Source organism: Carassius auratus, chromosome 10, assembly GCF_003368295.1.
Source record: "Carassius auratus strain Wakin chromosome 10, ASM336829v1, whole genome shotgun sequence".
NCBI classification, from domain to species: Eukaryota; Metazoa; Chordata; class Actinopteri; order Cypriniformes; family Cyprinidae; genus Carassius; species Carassius auratus.
The window spans coordinates 21,496,819-21,524,276 of record NC_039252.1 but is presented as its reverse complement, the minus strand read 5'-3'; the positions used below and the strand labels follow the sequence as shown (position 1 = coordinate 21,524,276).

General features: G+C 35.8%; 1 protein-coding gene across 6 annotated transcripts; it reads right to left on the bottom strand.

Annotated features, from left to right (window-relative positions):
• Positions 1–123: 123 nt before the first annotated feature.
• On the bottom strand, positions 124–27,082 carry slc4a5b (solute carrier family 4 member 5b). Of its 6 annotated transcripts, none has more exons than XM_026274443.1 (26): positions 26,997–27,082; positions 24,979–25,043; positions 20,595–20,795; positions 16,183–16,309; positions 15,814–15,974; positions 15,026–15,175; positions 14,755–14,850; positions 13,927–13,982; positions 12,310–12,467; positions 11,578–11,665; positions 11,330–11,484; positions 10,650–10,778; positions 10,388–10,562; positions 9,349–9,482; positions 8,984–9,255; positions 7,870–7,934; positions 7,555–7,746; positions 6,786–6,899; positions 6,454–6,615; positions 4,171–4,349; positions 4,009–4,081; positions 3,850–3,918; positions 2,825–2,998; positions 2,356–2,532; positions 976–1,079; positions 124–878 (listed from the first exon to the last, which is right to left on the bottom strand). In XM_026274443.1, exons 2-25 carry the CDS (start codon positions 25,040–25,042, stop codon positions 978–980), a joined length of 3,273 nt encoding a protein of 1,090 aa, XP_026130228.1. In that variant the 5' UTR covers position 25,043; positions 26,997–27,082; the 3' UTR covers positions 124–878; positions 976–977. The 6 variants fall into 6 exon arrangements, with proteins under 6 accessions (XP_026130228.1, XP_026130227.1, XP_026130229.1 ...); XM_026274442.1 differs by lacking the exon at positions 6,786–6,899 and adding an exon at positions 7,311–7,424 and having other exon boundaries at positions 26,997–27,081; XM_026274444.1 differs by lacking the exon at positions 6,786–6,899 and adding an exon at positions 7,311–7,424 and having other exon boundaries at positions 7,870–7,898; positions 26,997–27,081.
• Between the last annotated feature and the right edge of the window lie 376 nt (positions 27,083–27,458).

Below are 27,458 nucleotides of genomic sequence, written 5' to 3'. Positions count from 1 at the left end.
CTGTAAAGAATACCATTCTGTTTGGCTAAAAGATTGTAATATCACCATGTGGTAGAATGCCCAAAAAGCTTGAAAATCATGGGAATTTAAGGGTTGACAATCAAAAATGACAATAAAAATATATTCATGCCTCTTTCATTCTTTATTTGACCAAAACACAGTTGAAAAGACAGAATCTGAATAAAATAAACCTGTTTGTTGTTCTCATACTCATTTATGGCAGTCTGGAAACATTTCAACATTACTCATACACATTTCTGATTTTTTCTATATATATAAAATGCTACAATATGAACTCAGAATCTATGTTTGGAATATATGTTTTAATTGTAATACAACAAATTTAATCCAACTGAATTTACTAGACACACTGTTTTTCTAACTATAATTGAATTTATTTGCGCTTTTGTTCCACTAGGTTCTATGAAATCTGTATTTAATATCATACAGTTCAAATATATTTATACAATATGATAATAAAATCACAAACTTGGGTTAAACCTCTTCCGCGTCTTATTTTAGTCTTCTCAGGTCTTCTCTGAATAGAGTTGAATCTGGTGAATTTCATGTGTTGATCTTAACACGCTTCACACTGGCACAGCTCAGCTAGATCTATCTGAAGGATCTTGAGTCCAGTCCAAGGTCTGAATGACTCACGCGCAATATGGTCGATGTGGGTTTGGAAACGTGCGTCACTCGCTGCGTTGGTCAAGTACGTAAAAATATCATACATCTGTGAGCCTGGTGTGTTTGGGAGAGCGCCAGTGAAGCTGTGCTTGTATCTCATCATGGTTTGTGTGTTCAATCAGCTTCAGGATGCTTCAGGTAAAGGATGTCAGGTCTGAGTCGCCAGGGGTACAAGAATAAGGGTGATGCTCCTACTCAAACACAAATAAGAAAGAAAAAATATAAAGATGAGTTAGAAATTCAGTCAATAGCTCACGGAACAGCACCCCTTTGGGCCCCAGTACTCACAGTTAGGCCGAGGGGTCAGAATTGGGAGGGTTTGGACAACATGACGGACTCATTGGCTTCAGAGGAATCTCCACTGACTGGAGGGAGTCTTTGGGACACTTTGACTGGGAGAAGACAACACCAGCAAAACAGATAATATGCATGCAGGTACTCCACTGTGTTTGTATTCATTTATGAAATTAATACTTTTACTCAGCAAGGAGACATTAAATTAAATTGATCAAAAGTGACTATAAAAATGTTTATAGTTTTACTTAAGATTTCTCTTTCAAATAAATGCTGTTCTTTTGAACTTTCTATTCATTGATGAAACCTGATTTTTTTTCTTCATATTTAATAATGTATTTTTTGTATTAATGTATGTAAATTTCTTTATTATGATATTCACAGTTATTAGACAGTTAGTGAAGTGGGAGGGGATTGGGAAATGTTCACAAGCCGGGACTAGCGCTATGGTGTTAAATATCGGCACGCTGCCCATATTAATATAATTATATTTAATTATATATACACACACCCACAATTTTATATTTCATTATAGTTTATAAGGTTAATAATAATAAAGTTTACTTTTTTTTTACACTTTTTATTATTGAATACTAATTATATATAATCAAATCTATAAAATATGTATATTTAAAATGTGTATTTATATATAATAATTAATAAATACAAATATAAATAAAGTTTGTTTTATATGATATATAATATATGTGTTAGCATTTATAATAGAATATCAAATATAAAAGAAAACAATTTTAAATTGAAATAATATTATAATATTTCACAATATTACTTTTATTTATTATTTATTTTATAATTTTTATTGTATATTTTTATTTATTCATTTAATAATTTTTGATCAAATAAATGAGCCTTGGTGAGCATAAAAGACTTTTGAAGAGTAGTGTATGTTTTGTAAGGGTAAGTACCCAGGGTCCAAAATTAACTTTAGTTGGTTGATTCTCAAAAAAAAAAAAAAAAAAACTTTGAGATTATAGTTACTTTGGCATAAATGAGAAATGTTGCAATTTAAACCATGCACTTTGGTGTAATTCCTACTCCCGGCCAAATGGCCACTGACAATTTAATTGATCCAAGGCCAAATGTTAATTCTGGACTCTGAATAAATAAATATTTCATGCAAACACATAATTCAACGCTGTACGAATGACTACACATTACACAATAAGGAAACAGAGACATTTCAAACAAGATGACAACTATGGATATTTAGAGGAACACATGAACAGTAGTAAGTGTTATACAGTGCCTTTTCAGCAACACTGTGGAATTAAAAGAAAACATATTAAGGATAAATCATAACACATCCTAATAAGATCTCCTGTATTCATAAGTGTATTAGTAATCTAACCTCACCTCTTCATCACTGTTGTTGTGTTCCTCCGACTTCCTGGCTTTCTTCTTCTCTTTCTTTTTCTTCTCATCCTCCTTCCTCTTCTTGTCCTTGTCGGGCAGGATGTCGTCCAGCCAGGCCAGATCATGCTGCGAGAAGATCAGGTCCAGCATCTTCCTCACGACCATCAGGCCCAGAATCTGACAACAGGGCAAGAGAACGCCATCCAAATGCAAAAAAGCAAATGAAATGCTTATAATGCTTTGTGAGTGACAAATGGGTGAAGGAAAATCCAGGTCAGATCTTATCACACAATACAGCATATATAACATTTTATATTTGGCATGAAGAAAATAAAGGCTATTTTAGGATATTTTAAGGATTTTGCACATTATTTTCCTGGAAATTAACTATATATTCAACATTTGTTTTATTTATTTATTTTCTTTAGATTCTGGGGTGAAATGTGACCAATAAACCCAGCACTCGCACCATGACAGGGAAAATGATGGCGGCCACAGTGGACTTGAGGATCCAGAGGACGGCCAAACAGGTGATCTGCACCAGAGTGAAGAGGTGCACACGCCGCAGGGGTACGTGCCGCAGGAACACAAAATCTGGCTGGTGCTTGGCTGGCATGAGGAACAGCTTCATCCTCTCCCAAAACTGAACAAAACAGAGAAACTCTGGTGAACTCCATTGAAGGAGTAGTTCACCTTGAAATGTCCTTGGGCCACACAAGATGTACTGTAGATGACCTTGTTTGTTCATCAGAACAGATTTTGAGTAGCATTACATCCCTCACCATTAGATCCTCTGCAGTGAATGGGTGCCTTCAGAAAGAGAGTCCAAACAGCTGATAAAAACATCACAATAATACACACTACTCCAGTCCATCAGTTAACATCCAGTGAACTGAAAAGCTGTGTGTTTGTTAGAAACATATCCACCATATAAGATATTTTAAACCACTTTAAACCATCGCTTCTGGTCAAAATATGAGTCCATAATTCATAATAACGCTTCCACCAGTGAGAAATTGCATCCCCTGTAGTCCTCTCACATCAACATATTAAGAACGGTGTTGGATTAACTGTACGTGTAAACGCTTCCTGTTCTGTGTATATTTCTGTCCTTTTCCACAGGAGAAAGCAATATTATGGATAGAGGACTCATATTTTAGCCAGAAGCATTGGTATGAATTTAAAAACCTCTTAATGATGGATTTGTTTCTTACAAACATGCAGCTTTTCAAGCGGTTCATTGATAGACTGGAGTGGTGTGGATTATTGTGATGTTTTAATCAGCTATTTGGACTCTCATTCTGACGGCACCCATTCACTGCAGAGGATCCATTGGTGAGGGATGTAATGCTGCATTTCTCCAAATCTGTTCTGATGAACAAACAAGCTCATTTACATCTTTTATGGCCTGAGGGAGAGCACGTTTTCAGTATTTTTTTCTCTTTTTGGATGAACTATTAAATCTGAACCACAGATTTACAGAGCCACATGTACCTGAATACCATGGAGAGAAGCAACGCCCATGTACAGGAAAACACCATACAGCACAGGCATAGGGATGTACTGCGTAAAAACACCCAAAATTATTTGTACAGCACTGAGAAAACAAATGAGCATGATTTCACTGAAGTACAATAAGAGTGTTTTGATTACCTGCAGTACTGGTGCAAGGAAGACAGAGACTCCGGTGAGGACAAACACCAGAACGCCTGTGAGTCTCTGTTCCCTGCAACAAACACAAACATAATGCTCCTCACAACTACATGACAAAATACTTGTGCTGGACTCTACACAAGAAGGCTGATTTTGACTTACCGCACACCGAGAAACTGTGGCTGCTCACCAGGAGCGCTGGACTCACTCTCCATCTTCAGAGAGTCGATGTGGGCGATGGAAATGACTGTGGCTGCTACGTACCACGGCAAACCCATGAAGGAGCAGACAGCCATAAGGATGCCCACCCAGAACAGGTCCAGATGATATCCACAACCTTTCTGCTCAGGTAAAATGGGAAGAAGACATTCAGCAATGCTTCATGGAACAACACCACTACTGTCAATGGACACACATGCAAATTAAACATTATGGTGCTGCAGTATTGTGAATTGGAGTTTCTTTAGAGTACCTACAGTGTTCTGAGTGGGTGCTCGCCCATGATAATTTAGTATTATTAATCTACAATTATAGCGTTTATAAAAATTTTTATTTAATTTCCATTTCTACGGAGCCCTGCACATGACATGCAAGAAAAAATAAATAAATTGTGCACACGATTTACTAATTCGTTCCCTCAATGTACTAAATTGTGCACATAATTACTATTGCGTTCGCTCGATTTACTATTGCGTTCGCTCGATTTACTATTGCGTTCGCTCGATTTACTATTACGTTTGCCTGATTTACTATTGCGTTCGCTTGTTTACTATTGCGTTCGCTCGATTTACTATTGCGTTCGCTCGATTTACTATTACGTTCGATTGATTTACTATTACGTTCACTCGATTTACTATTATGTTCGCTCGATTTACTATTGCGTTTGCTCGATTCACTATTACGTTCACTTGATTTACTATTGCGTTTGCTCGATTATTATTGCGTTCGCTCGATTACTATTGCGTTCTCTCGATTTACTATTACGTTCGCTCGTTTAACTATTACGTTCGCTCGATTTACTATTACGTTCACTCGATTTACTATTACGTTCACTCGATTTACTATTGCGTTCACTCGATTTACTATTACGTTCGCTCGATTAACTATTGCGTTTGCTCGATTACTATTGCGTTCGCTCGATTTACTATTCTGTTTGCTCGATTTACTATGACGTTCACTCGATTTACTATTACGTTCACTCGATTTACTATTATGTTCACTCGATTCACTATTGCGTTCGCTCGATTACTATTGCGTTCGCTCGATTACTATTGCGTTCGCTCGATTTACTATTGCGTTCGCTCGATTTACTATTATGTTCACTCGATTCACTATTGCGTTCGCTCGATTACTATTGCGTTCGCTCGATTTACTATTATGTTCTCTCGATTTACTATTATGTTCACTCGATTTACTATTACGTTCACTTGATTTACTATTGCGTTCACTCGATTTACTATTACGTTCACTCGATTTACTATTACGTTCACTCGATTTACTATTGCGTTCACTCGATTTACTATTACGTTCGCTCAATTAACTATTGCGTTTGCTCGATTACTATTGCGTTCGCTCGATTTACTATTCTGTTCGCTCGATTTACTATTACCTTCACTTGATTTACTATTACGTTCACTCGATTTACTATTACGTTCACTCGATTCACTATTGCGTTCGCTCGATTTGCTAAATCGTGTGCAGGATTTAGCAAATCGAGGGAACGAATTAGTAAATCAAGGGAACGAATTAATAAATCGTGCACACAATTTATAAATCGAGTGAACGCAATAGTAAATCGAGGGAAGGCTATAGAAATCATGTGCACATTTTAGTACATTGAGGGAACGAATTAGTAAATCGTGTACACGATTTAGCCTGATATCTTTTCCTGCATGTCATGTGTGGGGCTCCTTATATTTCTATATTTTAGGTTTAGTAATTTTGTTTTGTCCCCTCCATATTTTTATTTAGGTGTAGCTTACTTTAATTTTGAAATAATTTTTTTTTTTTTACATTTGAATCAGAATCTATTTATTGATTTAGTAATATAAGTACTCCAACTTTAAATGTAATAAATTATTTTGCATAGAGAAAACAAAGCTTATTCAAATTTTTTGTTTGAATTAGCCTATTTTTAATGTTTTTCAGAATAAAAATATTTAACCATTTTTAAAAATTAAGCTAGTATCACTGAGATGTCATATAAAATAAAATAATTTTAGCACAGACATAACAAAGCCTATTACATTTTTTTTCAGATTATTTTGCAGTATTTCAGAATCAAAATATTTAGCATATAAAAATAAAGCATATTTAAAGTGTAAAATAAGATATTTAGCATATCCAAAATGACGCAAATAAAGTTCTAAAATATGATTATAGTTATAGTTTATGCATGCTTGCTGGGGTGTGAAAATGGGATCTGCTAGGACGTTTCAAAGGTACCTTCAGTTTGTTTTCTTTTCGGTTGACGATGACAGCCGTGATCTGCTGGTCCATGAAGATGAGGATGGTGACCAGAAGAGCAGGAACAAAACTGGCCAAGCACATCCACCACGGGTTCTTCCCAAAGGGCATGACGATCCAGCCGCGATCCGGCCGCGTCGGCTGCACAGACACAACAACACTGATGAAAGCATCCCTGGCATCACGTTGTGATTAATGTGTGTGAAGCACAGTGGATTAATGTGATGTTAGTATAAAATCATTGTGTAAAGCTCCAACAGATGCAGTCGGGAGGTAAAGAAAGATACGAGCGTACTTGTAGCACAACGTACCTTGAATTCGGTTGGCACAATCAGTTTAGGTGTTTTAAGCCCCATTAACATATCAAGACCAACAAATGTCATGATTGACGTGAAGATTGCAAAATCACTGATGAGCTTCCGAAGCTGCATGTTTACAGAGGAAAAAAGAAAGATAAAGATGGAGAAAACTAAACCTAGAGACGGTCAGAGGCTTAGTAAGAGAAAAGGTCGGTAGATTTGAAAATGCAGCAGTAAGATGTTTGATGCCTTCAAGTCGTTCTGGGAGTTTGTTTTGAGTTTCAGCAGACATAAATACATAATGATTTAACTTTAAAAACAATCTGTTTTCAGATTAAACACAATTACTGAATTATTAAACATTATTTTTATTATTAATTGCATTCAGACACTTTATACAATCTTTTGGTGCCACTTGTGTGCTTTTCTCTTATATACACAATGATGACTTGAAAGCAGCATTTCATTCAAATATAAGCAGTTTTAAAAGGCAAGTCTTCTGTATAACAAATACTGAGAAGACAACACACGCTGGACCTTTATCTGGGTGGGTACATGCAGTTTGGGAGTGTCCAAGGACATCACATAATCCAGAGCACAGAAGACCAGGATGGATACAATTATGGCGAAATCTGCTATGAAGGTGCGACACTTGGAAAAAAACGAGAAACAACCAGAAGAAGTTGGGGGAGAGCAGTAAATACAACACAGACTGGGAGAAGGAATACCGTCTCCATGTGGTAGTGTCTTGACATGCTAGAGAAATACACAGTTTTCAAACCTTTGTGGGGAAGTAACGACTGGCCTTGAACTTTTTGAGCGAGATGGTCATGGAATAAGTGCCGAAGAACAAAATGAAAGACAGCATGGCCAGATCAGGGATGTATTTGCAGGATTTTCCCACCAGGGAACCACCGAACCACAAGCACTCTTTCTTACTCAGCTGATTCCAGTCCAGAGCGGAGAAGTTGAACTGAGCGGAGGAGTGAGGTCATGTGTGGACAAAGACAACGAGAGACAGAAACACAAAGTTATAGTGATACTTGTTTTGAAGAAACCAGGTGTTAAACACAGTTTTCTGCCTGCTGCAGCTCACCATAGAGTAATCAGAGAAGTTTTCCAGGCCTAATGGAGAGGAAGTGTTGAGAACCAATGGAGACACTGCAACAGGAAAACAAAAAGCGTTTTTATGTTAATTGACAAGAAATACTATCATTCCCAAAATAAGATACAGATATCCACATGATAGTAGCAATACTTACTCCAGTCAGCAGCCAAATGGAGTATGAGCGATAAAAACAAATATGATACACATAAGTTGCAGTGGTCAGATGTAACAAACCAATACGTCATCAAAAAAAACAAAACAAAAAAAAAACACAAAAAAAAACAATCCTACATTGTTCTTATATTTCTGAGTAAAACCAAATATTTTAAATAGTTTAAAATAGTTTAAGACGGGTCTTGATTATATCCAGAATGTGAACAGTGGCTAAATGCAGGATTGCAGTCATTTGTGGAGATTAAAATAAATGATTAATTGTAGTCATTTTAGTTTTAATTATTGCTTTGAAAAACTAAAAGAATTACTAATGAATTCAAATCAGAAGTCAGACAAGACAATAATGAGTACATTTAAAGGATATTCTCATCAAAAGACAAAAATTATGGGAAAAAAGGGTGCCAAATTATGCTCATCAATAATAATAAAAATAATAATAATCCTCTGAATTTTTACAAAAAATATAATTTAAATTCAGTCAATATTTTGTGTCATATCGCAGTCATCTGTAGAGATTAATAATTAAACAGCAACAGTAATTTTAGTTGACTAAAATAATTAAATATTAATATGACAAAATATGATGGATTACAAAGGATATTTGTCATCAAAGGTAGAAATATGACAAAATGAAAACTTACCTTGAAATTTTTATTTTTTTTAATTTAAAAACTTTTTATTAATAATAAATATATCTATTAAAGTTAATATTATTATTATAAAAAATAATTACATATTTTTATAGTTATGTTTAATGATTTACATAAAATTACATTTAAATAAAGCATGGTTTACTAATAACAAATGTTATTATTATGAATGTTAATTATAATAAAACAATAATATTAATGAAAACAAATCTCCAGACCAAGAGGCTGAGGCTCGTTGGGTCAGGGGTCAGGGGTCAAGGGTCAGGGGTCAGACTCACCTTGATCAGGAGGCTGGCAGTCACACCTGTAGCTGGTGATGTAATCTGGCTTGAAGTCTCGATTGATGGGGTAATAATTGAAGACACTCATCATTTTCTTAAGGGCGTCGGAGATGAAGATGAAGGAGATGAGGCTGGAGAAGCCCTCCTCGGTGAAGCGTGTCATGTACTTGATGATGTAGCTGGCGTCGGTGGCCACCAGGATCAGACACTGGAGGCAGGAGTGCAGACCGACCCAGAGTCGGATCTCCATGTAGTCTATGTTATTGTTTCTGAACACAGACGACAATGAAGAATCAAACTCTAATTCACTGAATTCTTTCCATGCATTTTGACTTCACTGAATCACAGGATGTCCTGCTCACATGCTGAACTCATACAGCAGCTTTTCAAAGATCAGTATCGGTCCTGTAGAGCTGAGGATGATGAGGGGTTGACCGCCGAAGAGGCAGAAGACCATGCCGGCCAAAGCCGTGCCCAAAAAGCTTTCCATCACACCCTGGAAGACAATGAGACACATCCAAAAAATGAAAGGACATCCAGACAGAAAACTGTAACTAAAAAAGAAAAAAAAGCAAATAAAGGAACAGAAAGACATTTTCAAATAAATTTTGAACACTTTTCAAATTTCAAATAAATTAAATTAATTTTAAGTGTATTAAACATACATTTTAAGAAGCCTGTTTATTGGTGACACCCATTTCTGCCACATAAGAAAAAAAATCATACTTTGTAAACCATAAAAGTCAATATGATGACATCATTATTATGATATATTATGACAATTAAGACATAAAACGTCAAAATTATGAGATGCCAAGTCATAAGTTTGAGGTAAAAAGATTATGACATCAAAATTATCATAAAATATTGAAATTATTAAAAAAGTCGAAATAACAAGATATTATAGTCTAAATAAAGTCTAAAGGATTAAATGATTGACATAGCAATAAATAGTTGATAGTATTACAAAAAGTCAACTGTGACATAAAAATTTCATGTTTCTGTGTTAACTTTAACTTTTGATCTCATAATTTTGTCCTTTTATCTTACAGTTTTGACTTGTGTCAAAATTTCGTTTTTGTGTGTCATTATTATGATTTATATGATTTAAATTGGGATTCCATATGTTTCTGTCTCAGAGTATATATGGAAAAATTTAACTGTTACTTTATGTCACAATATGATTTTTATATCACACAACTGCAACTTTATTTCTCATAGTTATCTTAATTTATTCCTTTTTTTAAATTTTTGATATAAAACAATAATAGAGCAGTATATTGGCCAGGCCAGTTAACTGCTTCATATTTGGCTGTTTTGAGCATTATGCTGAATCTAACTAAATATTGGTATTACATCAGCTCTTTAGATATCAGGATTAGTGGACACAAGGTACATTACTTGGTAGTTGTCGGTTGCGTCCCCCAGCAATCCTCCAAAGGTGATTGCATTGGTGATGCAGCCCAGGTAAATGAAGAGCACCGCAGAGACGGACTGGATGTGGAAGCCCTCATAGAAGTCACTGAAAACCCAGGGCACTTTACGCTTGATGTCCAGCCACAGTCCGCCACAAAATCTACCCAAACAGAAAGAGTCTCAGACATCGTGCACATCAAATATAAAACACTGTAACTAGAAGTCGAGGAGGTCCAGTGGACGCTACCGGCCAGTGAATTTCAGCTCCTCTCCAAGTTCATGTGGAGCCGGCATCTCCTCGTCTTCTGCAGACGCCGCTCCTCCTCCTGCATTCCCATTCGGCTGCCCCAGCTCATTCAGAGAGAAAACAGACTTCCTGCAAAAACAAAGAATAACATGTGCTACCGGCTACATCATTTAAAAAGCACTGCATAATCAATATTAATCATGTGTTTTATTTGAATAGAGCAAGTTAATTTAGATGCTACCACATGAAGTATGTTTTAGATTTTTCAGAGTTGCATTTTTATTAATGCAGCATATAAACATATCAATTATTTTGACAATATAATACTAAAGTTCAAATGTTTGCATATACTGTATTAAAGTTCGAGCATCATTACTCCAGTCTTCAGTGTCACGTGATCTTCAGAAATCATCCTAATATGCTGCTCAAGAAACATTTCTGATTGTTATCAGCTGTCCTGCTCAATATTTTTTTGGAAACCATGATACTTTTTTTTAGGATTCTTTGATGGATAGAAGTTCAGAAGAACAGCATTACTGTTTATTAAACGTTCTAAATGCTTTTAATGTAACCTTTGATCAGTGTAATGTATTCTTGATGAATTAAAAGTATTCTTTTTTTTTTTTTAAACCTACTGACCCTAATCTCTTGAATGCTATTGCAGATTTGTGATTTAATACCTCATCTCTGCTGAAGGCAGTTTCTTCGGGGGTTCGATGCGGATCTTGGGGTCCCATTCTCCAGGAGGAAGAACGATCACCTCATCCAAAAACTCATCTATCCCAGCAATCAAGTCCTCACGATCTCTGGCTTTATAGGCCACGTCACTGAACAGCTAAAGATGGTGACAGATACAGACAGATCTCTTCTCAAATCCTGTGATGATGCTTCATTTCAAGATTCAGAAATAGCTGATATATTCTCTTACGTCATCAACCATGAGCGTAGCCATGGCCCGACCGATCTCATTGTAGGATTTGGCTTTGCCATTGGGACCGAGCAGCACAAAGAGAAACCTGGAAAATTAACCACAGTATCTTTTCAAAAATTCAGACGAATATGCATTTACAATGCATTATTTTTCTTTCTGTGAAATGAATCAAAAATATTGAGTCAATCATAAATGCCACTTTACTCTGACCACTCTGCAAAGATATCTTGATTTCCTTTGTGTCTTGTTTTCCAGTAAAAATAGATATCCAGAAATAAAATGATTGTAATATAGTTGAAGTACAGTATATATAGTGTGCAAGCACATTTTTACCACACAAAATTTGAAATAAGATAAAAAAAAAAAATCATCATGATAAAAAAAAGGTCAAGTTTGCGACTTTGTGACTTCTCATAGTTATGATTTAGTAAATCATAATTTCGGCTTTTTATGTCATAGTTATGAAAACTTATGACATAATTTTGATTTTGTTATCATTGTCATGATTATGATTTACCAAATCATGTGACAAAATTGGCTTCCACAGGCTTAGAAACTTGATCTATCAATCTGGTAACACTTCATTTTGAGAGTCCAATGTAATCTACTAATTATAAGTAAGATATTCTATTAACTTTAAGCAACTTTGCAGCTACGTGCCAGCATCTAATATCTATTATCAGCTATTTGTAAAGCCAATAAACATGCAAACTGTTGTGGGAGGATCACCTTGTTGGCACAGGGACTTCAGTAAGGCCCCCTAGTGTTGCGGCTTGAGCCAGACGAACGAAGGCCACGAACGGCTTGTCTAAAAAATCCACCTCTCCAATCAACACATTAGACGCCTCGGCATCTCTGGGGATCTTCTTCATGAACTTATTCTTCAGCTGGTGGGTGGAATAACCATACAGTTAGGGATCACGGATGAGTGGGTTTAATTAGTCCATATGGTCTGAAGCACTGAGATGCGTAGGTCATGAAATTTCCATGTTGGAAAGAGTTAATGTTCACCAGTGTCAATATGAGCTCTATTATCAATGTCTGATGTGCATGCATGTGATGGAAATGGGAAGCAGCTCATTTTTTCCAATAGCAGATCAATAAAGTTATGCAATCACAGCGGGAAGACCGAGCATGCAAACGCACATAAATGAACCAATGAAAACAGCCACTTGGCAATTGTGGCCTCAAAGAACACGTGGATGTGGAATGGTCTGTGCATATGGGCAAAATCAGCTTTTAACCAATTCAATTTCTGCAATGAATAAACAAGCTCCTTTCTCATGTCCCGAACCCTCTTGTCAGTTCGTTCACTGCTGTTATATGTGTACCACATCAAATCTGTAGGTTCCACCGCTCTATTAGAATAAATCGAATTGTATCTAAAAGTATTCGGACACTCAAGTCTCACTTAAAAGTTGAAACTCTATCTTTTTCTAAGATTTTCTCAGAACTAATTTCACATCTTTACGATGACTTAACTACCAGGACCAATGTGATTTTTATTGGATGTGTGATGTCAGTTCCTCTGTAACTAAGTTAATTCAAAGTGACTTGCATGAAAAATGAAATCGCCATTTGATTTTGTTAATGCAATGACAATTCAGTCATTTTTAAAGGTCCTTTCTGGAGCCATTGCATTAACACATCAATTAATCCCACTACTCAGTTTAAATGCATGCACAAATGTATCTGTATATGAATCAAATTCTATAAATTAACTTTGCAATTATCTTTGCATGTGAAGCCTTTGACACCCTATAATTCCCGGGACCCTTGACTTCCAATCTCAGCATGCTCCTGTAAGGCATAAATGAAGCCTGTCGAAGGCAGTGAGCACATGAAAGTGAGCCACGGGTGTCACTTTAAGCAGAAAAACTCATTAAAGTGGACTCAGATCTGGCCTAATTTGAAGTCTAGTGATCTTAGAGCAGCGGCACCAACAATCCTCCTCACACAAACGCTGAAGCCCTGCAATCACCTCAAGTGCTTTGGTAAACTAAGTGCTTTACTGTGCATTTCAGACTTTGCTTTTCATTTTTGCGCCACATTAAAATAAAAGAACACACTACAAAATGACAAACGACTGCTGGCAGCAGTTGTGCGACTTATTTAGAATATTATCCGATGTAAATTATGAGATGCACAGTACAATATGTGTATCAAATCTGCCACATAAACGCACATACATAAGAAAAGACCCCAGATGTAGTGCTCCTGTTTCTACGGTATAATCATATTGTTTATTCTGTCCTAATGAATGAATTTATTTTCTGTGTATTTCAATATGTTCATGTGAAAAAAAAAGAACACAATATTAGGAATCCTAATGGAAAAATGTTGTACCTGGTCGGTGCTGGGTGTGACGGAAATATCATTCATACTGCGGCACTGAGAAGGATCTGAAAAGCACAAATGAAACACTTTGATGATTATTAATTGAATCAATGTTGTCACTGTTAACTAAAACTAACACTAGTAAAAAAAAAGGTAAATGTTACCAAATTAATAAAACGTAAATTAAAATAAAATTAAAAATGTAAACTATAAAATGAAAATTCTAAATGATAATAAATACTATAACAGAATATAAATAATACTAAAATAACACAAAATTAAATAAATTATTATGATGTAATTTCTGGGTTGATGTGATTACACTGTCAAAGGCAGAGCCAAAAAAAGCAACAGATTAATCACAAATTATAATGGTTATAGTTGTTACTTCGGTATATAAAACATTTAGACTCATACAAACTTCTAAATGTCACATTTTGTTTAGAAGTATCGCTCAGAATGGGCAAGGTACTTTTATGGTATACTTTTTAGTAACTCTTTCTTTAGAGAAAAAAAAAAAATCTGTCCAGAAGTACCCAGAGTACAGAAACAAATCATAACAAACAAGAATGAAAAGCTAAAGCCAAGACCTTTCTAATAATCTCTAATCCTCAGAACAATGGCAGAAATGCACCGCTGCATACTTACAGAAATGGTTCACCTTCTTGTGCAACTACAAGCAGTTATTGTGTGAATGATGCAATGTGAGGTTAGAGGGTGTTCAGATTTGGTGATTTCAAGCGACATAACTTGAATGCTTATTAGAAAATCCAGAGATCTGGAAGTAGTTGTAGATAAATCTATTGAAGGCTGGAAGAAACAGAAGGCCAGACTCACGCAGTTTGCTGAGGCCGGCGCTCTGACGAGCTCGCAGGTCCTCAGTGGAACGGTGGAAACCCGACCCAGAGCGAGGACTCGGGCTCGGACTGCGGACTGATGCAGACCCGAGATCAGACACAGAGAAAGACATGGTCAAGATGGCAGGACAGGTAGAAGAATAAGGTGGAAATGCAAGAAAAAGATGATTTGAAAAGACAAGTGCCGGAGAAAGACGGGGCATTCTGGGAACATCACTGACTGTGGCACAGGTCACTCAGGAGACACTCACTGGAGGGGCTTGGTTTTCCGATATCCGCTAGTGAGCGGTGGATCGGCTTCTTGGTCTGGTGTCGGTGCTTCCTCAAGAGGACAAAACTGATCTTCTCACGGATCTCTGGAGCTATAAGACCCTCCTGCACCTGCTTTTCAATGATGTCATCTGTGAAAGGCAGAAAAACACAGACAAAGAATTCAAATACATATTTACACAAATTACACATGATATGAGAAATTCACCTACGCACTTGACTTGTGTCTCCCGACGCTGAAATTATACTCAGGTGACCACAAACTGACCACAAACTGCAATTACCTGAGCAATACAGTTTTGATTAATGCATGCTGTTATTTTTTAATAGGTACTTTTTAATTTGGAAAATGTGTGTTACTGGACTCCTGTTAGTAGCTAGAAACAGAATCAAAGGTTCCAGTCTTCAGTGTCACATGATCCTTCAGAAATCATTCCGATATGCTCATCTGCTGCTTAAGTAACATTTCCTATTATTATCAATGTTGAAAAAAGTTTGTTGCTTCGTATTTTTGTGGAAACTTAATTTTAGTTCTTTTTTTTCAGCATTCTTTGATGGACCGAAAGTAACATTATAAATGCCACTTTTGATCAATTTAATACAGGCTTGCTGAATTATTTATTTCCAAAAAAACTATTTTGAAACATAGTGTATATTTATATAAATGAATATTAATAAGCAGCATTTTGGAACTTCTGTAGTCTAAGACTGAACTCATGTCTGTTCTTTGGTCTTTATGTAGTGTTTTCCGGGCAGACGGTGTACTGACCCACTATCTGTGGCAGTGAATACCCCTCCAGGTCCAGCATGATGCAGCCCGTCTGCAGGCAGGTGCGCAGCTCAAACAGACTGTGCAGAGACAGCGTGGACACATGCGGTTTGCTCCACCTCTCACCACCCTCCTCCACCTTCTCCTCAAACTTAACCCACCTGATGAAACACACCGAAGATGCAACTTTACAAGTTCTACTGTGGCAAATTTTTTTCCCACATATCAAAATATCGATTAAATGTTTCTGGGTTTGAAATGTGTAAATTAAATAGCTTGGAATCAATGCAACAATCAATAAATCTCCTTTACAATTTTTCATCATTTAGATGATGTCACAAGGGCTTCAGAAGTGAGTGTGTGTGTCACCTGGCAGACTCTTTCCACTCCATTTCTCCACCCTCATGCTGCAGCGTGTCCATCTCAGTGAAGAGGGTGGGTGTGGGCTCATCTTCCTCTCTGAGGATGTGACGTAGCCTCTCTGCAGCAGGGGACACTGTCATACACACACATACACACACACACAAATACAAAAGCAAAGTGTGACAAAATGCAAAGTGTGTTTCTGTGGCTCAATGGTAGAGCATTGCTAGCAGTGCAGAAGGTTGTAGGTTCAATTCCCAGGAAACACACATACTGATAAAAAAAAAAAGTATAGCCTGAATACACTGTTAGTCGCTTTGGATAAAAGCGTCTGCTAAATGCATATATTAATTAATATTAAAAGTCATGCATTTAATATATATATATATATATATATATGCAGCAAAGCAACTAAGCAAAACAAGCGCCAATGCACATGCTTCAATATAGTCTTGTGGGTATACGAAGTTTGTATTTTGCTTGCAACCATTCCTAATTCAACTAGTGTTATTTTGTTGCAGTGCTATTTTAATATCACTGAGGTACAAAAGTAGTTTATATTTATTTTATTCACTTTATATTTTCAATTTTTCATTATAATTTTAGTTTTGATTTGTATAGTTTTTTTTGTATTATGTATAAAGCATTTGGTTAATTTTTTTTTAAGTTTTAGATATTTTAGCATGTAGCTAAACTAAATAGAAATGAAACATTTTGCCTTGGCAACTGGCTGAAATAAAATCAGATAAAAAAAATTAAATGAAAATGAAAGTTTTCGTAAAAGAAACCATGACACATTTTCAGGATTTTTCAAGATGGTTTTAGAAATGAATAAACTTATTATAAAAATCTTTCCTGCTACTTACATCTTTGCTGGATAAATTTGCTTGCTTTTTGATCTAGTGTATGTTTTTCACCTGTTGTATAAACTGCAATGTGAAAACCATAACTTTGAAAATAAACTGATTTTATTTTATTACTCTGCACGCAATTAAGCATGAAGAAGTAAGCAAATAAACACTGTGTCCATGTAAAAGTAGTCAATAACCGCCTGTAGCTCAACACCTCCTAATTGTAAAAATGAGTTTGATTCTTTGCATCAAGCAGAAGTCTATTGGCCTGTATGACGTATAAGTCTGGGTGTTATGTTTAGCCTTCGGCTCTGTCTGAATTGACCCTCCGCTGACCCGCTTGAAATGAAATCTGAATGTGACAGAGCAGGTTCATTACGATGCACGACTTCCAAGGCCATCAACCATCCCATCATCATGTAATCAGAGTGAGAATTTGATTTCAAAAGCCTGAGCTGTCAGATCTGCGACCAGACTGAATTCAGCTCGACTTGAGTCATGCACCAGTCATTAACATGACGTATAAAGTCAGAAGCAAATCAATGGCATTGTTTAAAGATAAGTATCTTAACAATCTTCCTTTGAAGATAAATATGCATAAATCTCTTCATAAATCAGGCTGATATCTGAAAGCATATTAAATGAATTTGTTCGGTAGATTAACTTAGAACAACAACCATGTGACAATGGCTTACTGTAATCTGATGCATGATGCCAGAATCAATATCTAATGTCATCAGACCTGTAGTGATTTAATCAAATTTATCGACTCTATATATAAGTTAAAGACAAATTACATAAGCTCCATTGTGGGCTACTAAAACCTGTTCTCAGTCTAATGTCATGTGCATTAAATCTAATGTTCAGACCAATGGTGCGAGTTGGTGCTTGTGAGCCCATGCATGACGATCTTGTTGTGACCTTCCTCTCAATCTCTGGCTTTTCCTCGGGATTGCTAGCGCGTGGGTGTTTTTCTCCGTGTAATCCTTCTAATCCTGAAGTAACAATCACAAATACGTGTGGTTGTAGAATGCCAATGCAGAGTAGAGTACAATGCACCGGGATATTTACAGCTCACGCATATGAATCACTGGCTAATCAATTGACATGGAGTCACTAGATATTAAATGTTGGTTGTTTGTACACGTTTTGTCGTAGTATTAATCAACAATGCAGTCATTACTTTAGTTGCTGACATTCAAAAAAGCACTGAATAGAGAGGAAAGGTGGGTTTTCACTTCAGAATCAACACTGATGATCTTTTTTTTAAATCCTGAGATTTTTACTTTAAAAAAAAAAAATCATTTCCAAAAGAGTTAAATGCATTTACAATTAAATTTGATGTTTCACCAATTAAATTGTTGCATATAATGCACAATTATGATAACATGAACATTTAAACAAGGGTTAATGAAAATCATTATTGGAAGTTGTCGAATCAGGCCTATCTGGTCTCAGAAATTCGTCTTCATTAAATCTGATGTGTGACTCATATTGCATATAAAAAAATGAAAGGAAAAAGTAAATAATAACTTAATCTTACTTTAAAAATAGACCTATTTTAGGACCATTAAATGTTTTGCACTGTGTGATTATTAACACTTAAGGACATTTTCCCTTAAATTATTGTTATGCAAATATTTGACTTCTGAATTTGTCTGTAATTGCCATTATTTTCAAATATTTTTTGTTATTGTTTTATAGATTTTTTGTTGCACAGCACAATATTATGATCATTTATTTTATTTTTATTTTTATTTTTTTTGCATTACAGATTTTACAGAATTTTGTGGGGAAAATGTCATTAAATATCATGGACAATTAAGTTAATTTTTTTGAAATTGCGTCATTATTTTTTATGATAATTGATAATATTTCCCCTCAAATTCTCATTAATGTAATGCAGACATTTTACTTCCAAATTTGTCTCATTGTTCACATTTTTTGTGTTGTTATAAAGATTTTTAAATATATATATATAACAATTAACAAATTACAATTATATATTTTTTTAAGACAGAAATCAAAAATACACTAAAACACACAAAAAATGTAATACAATTAATGCTATTCAGACGTAGTTTACCTTTATTTGTATTTATTTTTTTATTATAGAAAAGTGAACTTTGTGAGTAAATGTGTTCAGATGTCACGAAAATAAAGTCACAATACAAGATATTTTTGACCGTCCTTAAACTTACAATCATCAACCAACCTTGTGACTTCAATGATGGTTGATCAGCAGAAAACTTGCCAATAGATTAATAGACTCAGCAAAATCATGATCTAGCAGTGTCAAACTCCAAACCAAATGAGCTCTGACCAAAAGTCCAGAAAGAAACTCTCCAGAACAAACCTAATAAGAAGAACTGGCAGCAATAGTAAGGCAATAAGACGATATTGAGATCTGTGACTGTACCTGTGCAGCTGCTCTGAGAGGCCAGACTGGACGTCAACGACTGTATCGAGTCATGAATACTAAAGACCCCCGTCACCCTACGCTGTTCCTGCTCCATCCTTCAGAAAGCCTAGCGTTTAATGTTTCATCGATGGAAAAAGATCTACTAATACAAGTCTGAAATGTCCACTTGCACTTCCTTATGATTTCAGCCTTTTCGTGATGAACCTGTTAACTGTGCTCGTCCCTCATTTTAGATGCACCTTCCCTATGAGCGTGTCCTCTGGCTCTTAATCTTTTCTTCTCAGCAATTTTGCTCTTTTCTGAAAACTAAAGCAGGGCAAAGTGCCACACGCATGAAAGACCCAACAAGTGTTTTTCTCCTCCTCTAGCTTTGCTGATCCCTCCCTTTCTCGCCCTCTCTCTCTCTCTCTCTCTCTTCAGAATTTAAGTCTGAAATCTCAATCACTCAATCATAATTCACAAAGATGCACCTTATTTTTAAAAAAAAACCTAAAGCAGTAACTATTATAGTTATTTAAACCAAAAAATGCAATTGTTACTCGAAATAAAATATAGGTTAAATGTTAACTGAAATAAAATCTACAAAAAATTATTAATTAACATTTCTCATTTACTAAAATAAAAACTAAAACTGACATTTTCTTTTATACTTTTTATACTTGTTACACTTGTGGTGTTCCCGGTCAGAAATGACTGGCCTACAAAAAAAAAAAGAAAAAAAAAAAAAAATACTTCTAAATCTCTCATTATGCAGCTTGTTTTCTTTCAGATAGCACAGCTTTTGTATTTCATTTTGAACTAACTGACCGTATGCCTCATTGATCCAAGCTTATGTTTCTGAATGAACATGGCCAAATTATCAATCCAAAATACATAAGCTTAGATCAATGAGAGAAATATCAAAACCTGTGCTAAGAGGAAGAAAACAAGCTGATAAAAAGAATTTCATGGTTTATATACAGTAGCTGAATGGGATTTACAAGCAATCTTTCTAAACAGTTGGTCATTTAAAAATTTAAACCCCAAAATAGAATTTTCAGCACAACACTAATAAACTAAACTCATGTAACTTAACTAACAGGATCTCAGTGCTACTTGTATTTTTGTTAGGTTGCGGTGATAAGAAGAGGTTCAGAGCAGCTCACTGATGGAGTTGATGTCAGAGAGCTCGTTTGAATCCTGCTCGCCCTCATCTGGGTCACATGGGTCCTCTCGGTCGTGGTGTTCAGGGCGGTTGTGGTGTCTCTCCCGACTGTCCCGATCGTGGGAATGACGTGATGTATGTCTGCGATGTCTGCGCTTCCTTCTGTAGCTCCGTGGCACTGGAACACCAATGTAGACAGACTCTAAAAACAGAGAAACAAAGAGCGATGAGTTTCTGTTTGATAGTGTTTATGGCATAATTCACACTCCAGTATGTTTCTTTTATTTTCTTTGAAGTAATTGTATTTTAATCAGTTCTATTTTAATATAAATGAAATACCATTATATATATATATATATATATATAGATAGATAGATAGATAGATAGATAGATAGATAGATAGATAGATAGATAGATAGATAGATAGATAGATAGATAGATAGAAAGGGGTGGCACGGTTCAACTTTTTCACTGTTCGGTTTGTTTCATGGTTGTAGAGTCACGGTTTTCGGTGTGCTATGTTTATGGAAAAACTATACTTTCTAATAAAAAAAGAAGAAGAATATTATATCCAACTACAAGCAGCAGCACATAAATACAACAGAGTAAAGATACAAACAATGAACAGTGATTTTCAGGTTTTTTTTTCCTTTGGCATAAGTTTTTAGGTACAGAAATTGATTAAAGTCAATAAGATCAAATGTAAGATCAAATGTAAAACAGCATTGCATATTGAACTATATAAATTAAAGATAATTCTTTATGAAAGTTATAAAAGCTTTTTAATCAAGAGCAGTGAGTGACTTCTTAGTTGTTGCTGTTCAATTAATATAAAGACTGTCACTTTAAGAGAATGCACTGATACAGTGGCCTGCATTCTGCCGGCTATGTCTGCTGTAGGACAGGGGCGGACTGGCCATCGGGAGCACCGGGACATTTCCTGGTGGCCTGACGGTCATTCTGGCCTGCCAGCTGCCGCTGTGCAGTCGATCAAGCTGACGTGCAATAGGCTGTTATGCAACTGCGAATTAATTGACGGTTTTATGAATCTACGAATCAGGCGATAGCAGAGTGAAAAACTGAAATGGCACCCTTCGTGTGATATTGATTAACTACATAAAATGATATAAATATATACATTTTCTAACCTCCATATCTTGAATTTTGTGATCATTCACATCCATTCATAAATGTATTTGAATACACCGAATAATGCAAGAACACGCGCCACACGCACTAGTATTAGCCTACTTCATCATGTAACTTTACATTAGCCTATGCGTGCACTTTTTAGGCACGATTTGTTTACTTTTATAATATACTTAATACTGTTAAAAGGCACATCAGTAAAACAAAAAATACAAGTTCACATATCACACCTAAACACGCTTGGAAAACGGAATTAGAACTATAAACTAAATTAGATAAAAATGCCTATCCATATACAGCTATGATTCGCGAACCCCAAATTGACTCAAATGATTCGCAAACCCGCTTTGAACTCCTGAACTGACTCAAATGATTCGCGAAACTCCCGAACTGATTCAAATGATTTGCGATCCCCACACTGACTCAAATGATTCGCGAACCCGCTACGAAATCCCGAACTGATTCAAATGATTCGCGATCCCGCTCCGACCTCTCAAACTGATTCAAATGATTCACGATCCCCAAACTGACTCAAATGATTCGCGAACCCGCTCCGAACTCCCGAACTGACTCAAAAGATTCGCGAACCCGCTTTGAACTCCCGAACTGACTGAAATGATTCGCGATCCCGCTACAAACTCCCAAACTGATTCAAATGATTTGCAATCCCCAAACTGACTCAAATGATTCGCGATCTCGCTACGAACTCCCGAACTGATTCAAATGATTCGCGATCCCCAGACTGACTCAAATGATTCGCGAACCCGCTACGAACTCCCGAACTGATTCAAATTATTCGCGAACCCGCTTTGAACTCCCAAATTGACTCAAATGATTCGCGATCCCGCTCCGAACTCCCGAACTGATTCAAATGATTTGCCATCCTGTTACGAACTCCTGAACTGACTCAAATCATTCGCGAACCCGCTCCGAACTCCCAAACTGACTCAAATGATTCACGATCCCGGTCCGAACTCTCAGACTGACTCAAATGATTCGCTATTCCTCTCTCTTACTTACTGATCACATCAGATTGTGGTTAATCTTGCAGATCATGACTTATATCTACTCTTCCTCTCACTGCTTGGTAATATAAAGATTCCTCATATGAACTCACACCTCTTCTGTGGGTTTTATTGTTCTGAGTCTGAATTTGGGTTCCTGGGATCTCAAAAAAGAAACATTTTCAATCTCAAAGGTGAACGTTATGACAACACACTCTTAGCAAAAAGGGTTCATTGGGGTTCTATATAGAACCATAGGGTTCTTTACTCAACTCCAAACAACTTTTTATGCTAAAAAGGTTCTATAATGACAAAAAAGAACCCTTTTGGCACAAAGGTTCTTCAGGCTTTTATTTATTCATATATTACTTTATTCTGCAACATTTTGTATTTGTAATTAAATTATTGTTTGTAGTAAAATAATATCACATTTTAATCAAGCTGATTTTTGGAGAAAAACTGAAATGGCACTCTTCGTGTGATATTACTACATAAAATGATATAAATATATACCTTTTCTAACCCCCATATCTTGAATTTTGTGATCATTCACATGTATTCATAAATTCATTTGAATACACCGAATAATGCCGTGAAAGAATGCACTCAAAATGAACACGTGCACTAGTATGACTTCATCATGTAACTTTACATTAGCCTAGATGCGTGCACTTTTTAGGCACGATTTGTTTAGTTTTGAAAATACTTGATGATGTTAAAAGGCACATCATTAAAACAAAAAATATGAGTTCACATATCGCACCTAAACACGCTTGGAAAACGTAATTAGAACTAGCTACTAAATTAGTTAAAAATGCCTATCCATATACAGCTATGATCAGCTGTTCCTTCATATTGGCTGAGCTTTCAGCGTTGTCACGGGAAAGGATGAAGCTGATTCCTCGATTGGTTGTTTCTTGCACAAAATGCCTTACATCGGTAAGTTTTGTTGTGCTTGTTGCAAACTGTAAAATTTTGTGTTTTCTGATCCTAAGCTTAGTTTTTAACTCCAGATAGTGCTCTAAGCTAGTTTTGACCACACACTCAAATGGTAATGAAGAACAGCCCTACAGAACAGAACAGAACAGCCATACAATCTGCAGTATGAGACATACGGCCAAAATCAAGTTTTTTATTATTCTTGACATCCATGAATAAGACATGTGGGTTTGGAACAACAAAGGTAAACAAGTAAATGGTGACAGACTACTTCATAGAGATCTTATATTTGCGCGCGTGAGGCGCGGGTTTGCGCGAGTTTCAGCACCCAGATGCTGACAGAATAAATGACTGCTCATATTCATTCACATTGATCAAGAGTGAATGGTTTATCCAGGTTTTTTTTCCTTATCGCTATTGTTGTAATGTCTGGGAATCTAGAATGTGCATCCATCAACATAAACATATATTAGCTAACTGCTATTTATAGCAAACCATACTACAGATGCTTTGGATTTAAAGCTGCAGTAGGTAACTTTTGTAAAAATATATTTTTTACATATTTGTTAAACCTTTCATTATGTCCTGACAGTAGAATATGAGACCAAGATCAAGCTCCTCTGGCTCCTTCCAGTGTCCTATTGCCATTTGCAGGAATACATCGCTCCAGTTAAGAAACAACCAATCAGAGCTGCGGTCCGTAACTTTGTTTGTGTTCAAAATTTACAAAATGTATATAATAAGCGAGTACACCATGAATCCATTTTCCAAACCGTGTTTTTAGCCTGTCCTGAATCACTAGGGTACACCTATAATAAGTGTTTATATTCAGACTATTTTAGATTGCTTCGGGGGTACCGCGGCGGAGTAACACAGTACCTTTGTGATTCTTCATAGACATAAACAGAGAGAAGTAGTTCCGGCTTCAATGTTCTTCCGCAAGACGCAAGCAGTTCTGTTTATTAACCGCTAGAGCGTCAAAAGTTACCGACTACAGCTTTAAGTTGAACCGCGGTCCCAGCGCGTACCGAACCGTGTGTGGTGTACGGTTTTTTTTTTTCATGTATATATGTCCATATGTGTTTCTGTGATATATTAATATTGGCTATATTAATATTAATTTAAATATTGTAAACATAATTGCAAGTGGAAAAACCTTTCAACTGTAAATATGATTAACCTTTTATTAACCTCTTTATGCTTTTCAACGTCCTAATCCAAAAAGTGGTTTGTAGGTCAGGTGCATTTGCCAAATATTGTAAAAAAAAAAAAAAAAAAAGACCATCCTCTCACCGTCCTCCTCCTCGTTGTGTCTGCTGCGGTGACTTCTCCTGCTGCCATGCAAGTCATGGTCCATCCTGATGGGAAAAGGCAGAAGAAAAGACTTTGTGTCTGCTTTAGTAGAACATACAACTAGTTTTATTTCTATCTATATTCTATAATATAATATTGTTTTGCTAAAACCATCCTGAATTCCTTTTTTAAAAAACTTAAATATATCAACAAAGTCAAGAAAAATCCTGAACCCGAAATGTATGCAATAGATAATGCCGCACTTGCATCTTTAAACATAACATTTCAGAAAACTTGGGGAAACGTGCTAATATTTATTATTTAACGCTTCAGAGGCTTTGCATATATTTCCCTCTGCAGATTACATCACCTTAGTGTATTTACACAAATCTAATGAGTGTTCATCAGTTTCATTTTGTAGGGAGTTCTTGCTGGCAGTGGTTTTAAAGCCTCCAGCTCGGTCACAGGACCTGAAAGAACCCCGTGTGATGTGGCACATGGACCTGCAGCTTCATTAGATCAATATCCCTTTCGCCGACAGGAAAGGAAAACCCAATGCATTGGTATGATTATGGGAGGATGTTCACTGTCAGCGCACACACACACACACACACACACACACACACAGTTCTCTTATGTCACACACTTGATTGATTCATTCAGGAGCAGTAGCTGTGGCACAGTGGGGAGTACTTGCACTAAAACTGTTTATTAACTGAAATTAAGCTCCAATAAAATAAAATATGAATATTAGATGAAAAGGTAAATTAAATTAACAACACACATCACATATAGGTCCAAATCCAGGCCTCATGCCTCAATCTCCTTCAAATTAGAGAAAAAGTCTTTAAGTTAACTAAACAGCTTTTATATATATATATATATATATATATATATATATATATATATATATATATATATATATATAAATTGACCCATACATGTTTTTATTTCAAAGATTATTACTAAAATGTGTCCAATATCCTTTTAAATTACACTGAATTAAATGTTGCAGTTTATTGTAAGATTACTAATTGATTTATAAACAATTTACACAGAATTACTTTTTATGCTTGTGTTTCCCAAACCAGTTTTTATTTTAATTTAATTTGTTTATATAGTTTAATATGTAATAATTTTATCATGTTCTTTTGGCATTTTTCCATGAGTTTAAATACTACCATTTAAGTTCAATTTATTTTTCTTTCTGTTTTATTTCAGTTCCAGTTTATAATTATTTCTAGTTAGCAATTTTAGAGCTTTAACCTTAAGTTATTTTAATTTTCGCATTTTATTACACGTTTAAACATTTTTAAATATATTTTTTAAGCTTTTATTCAAATCATTTAATAGTTTTGGTTTCATTTTCATTACCGATGATAACCCCAACTCAATCTATTTGAACAAATGAAATGAATTCAACACTGTCAGTAATATAATGGCATTTTAACTACACAATCATTCTGTTGGCCACTGTAATGTAAGAAGAGATTTAATACAGTAATTAAGAGTCAGTGTCCTTCACACCAGACGGAGAATAACTCCAGGATAAACAGATAATCAGGACTGACAGCGTCATTGATCCATCCGCGGGGAACGCCTCTGTGACTCATGGGAAAACACATCCACAGATTTACCCATTTACAGTTATGAATGTTTTTACATTTGTGTCATTTTTTACAATGTTTAAATACTTTATCCTTGCTTTAGCATAGACATAACAAGTACTGTATAAGACTATATTGCTTGTTGAGCCATGGCAGAAATGTTCTGGAAACCTGTTTGAAAACAATTACTTTTTTTTTTTTGCAATTCCCCTGGGTGGCACCAAAGGCTCAGAAGATACACACTTTATATGTATTTTATATGTACACTTTAGAGACAGTTTAAATAATATATATATATTTTATTTTATTTTTCAAAAATCAATCACTATATATTTATAACATTTTTCGACAAGACCTACTTTAATATAACTTTATAATAGAACTCTACAATGAAAAACCCTCAGCTCTTACCTTGTTACAGAAGTGGCGCTGAGATGAGCGGTGCGATGAGCATCTGTCTGTATCAGATGATATCAGGCTTGTTTCTCTGTACAGTATCAGACACATAGAGACAGCCAGTCACAATGATTACCCATCACTGTCTGTCTGTCTTGTGATTGGCTGAAGAGTCAAACGCTCCGGGTCATAAGTACAGCACTCAGCACAGTATGGTGGCAAAAAACGTGACATGAAGTTCATTAAATGACACACACACAGCATGCTCACTCTGAACACCCCGCTGGCTGTTTTGTAATTGACCATGCTATTGTCTGAGCGTTCAACATGAATCTAGATTCACAGTGATGCAGTACTTTATCCGTAGGCCTACTTGTTAAATGCATGTTGTAAGAAAACCATGTTGCACTATACTGAACATGCACAGAACACTCAAATGTATATGGACCCCTAAACATTTCTGAATTTCAGTGCATC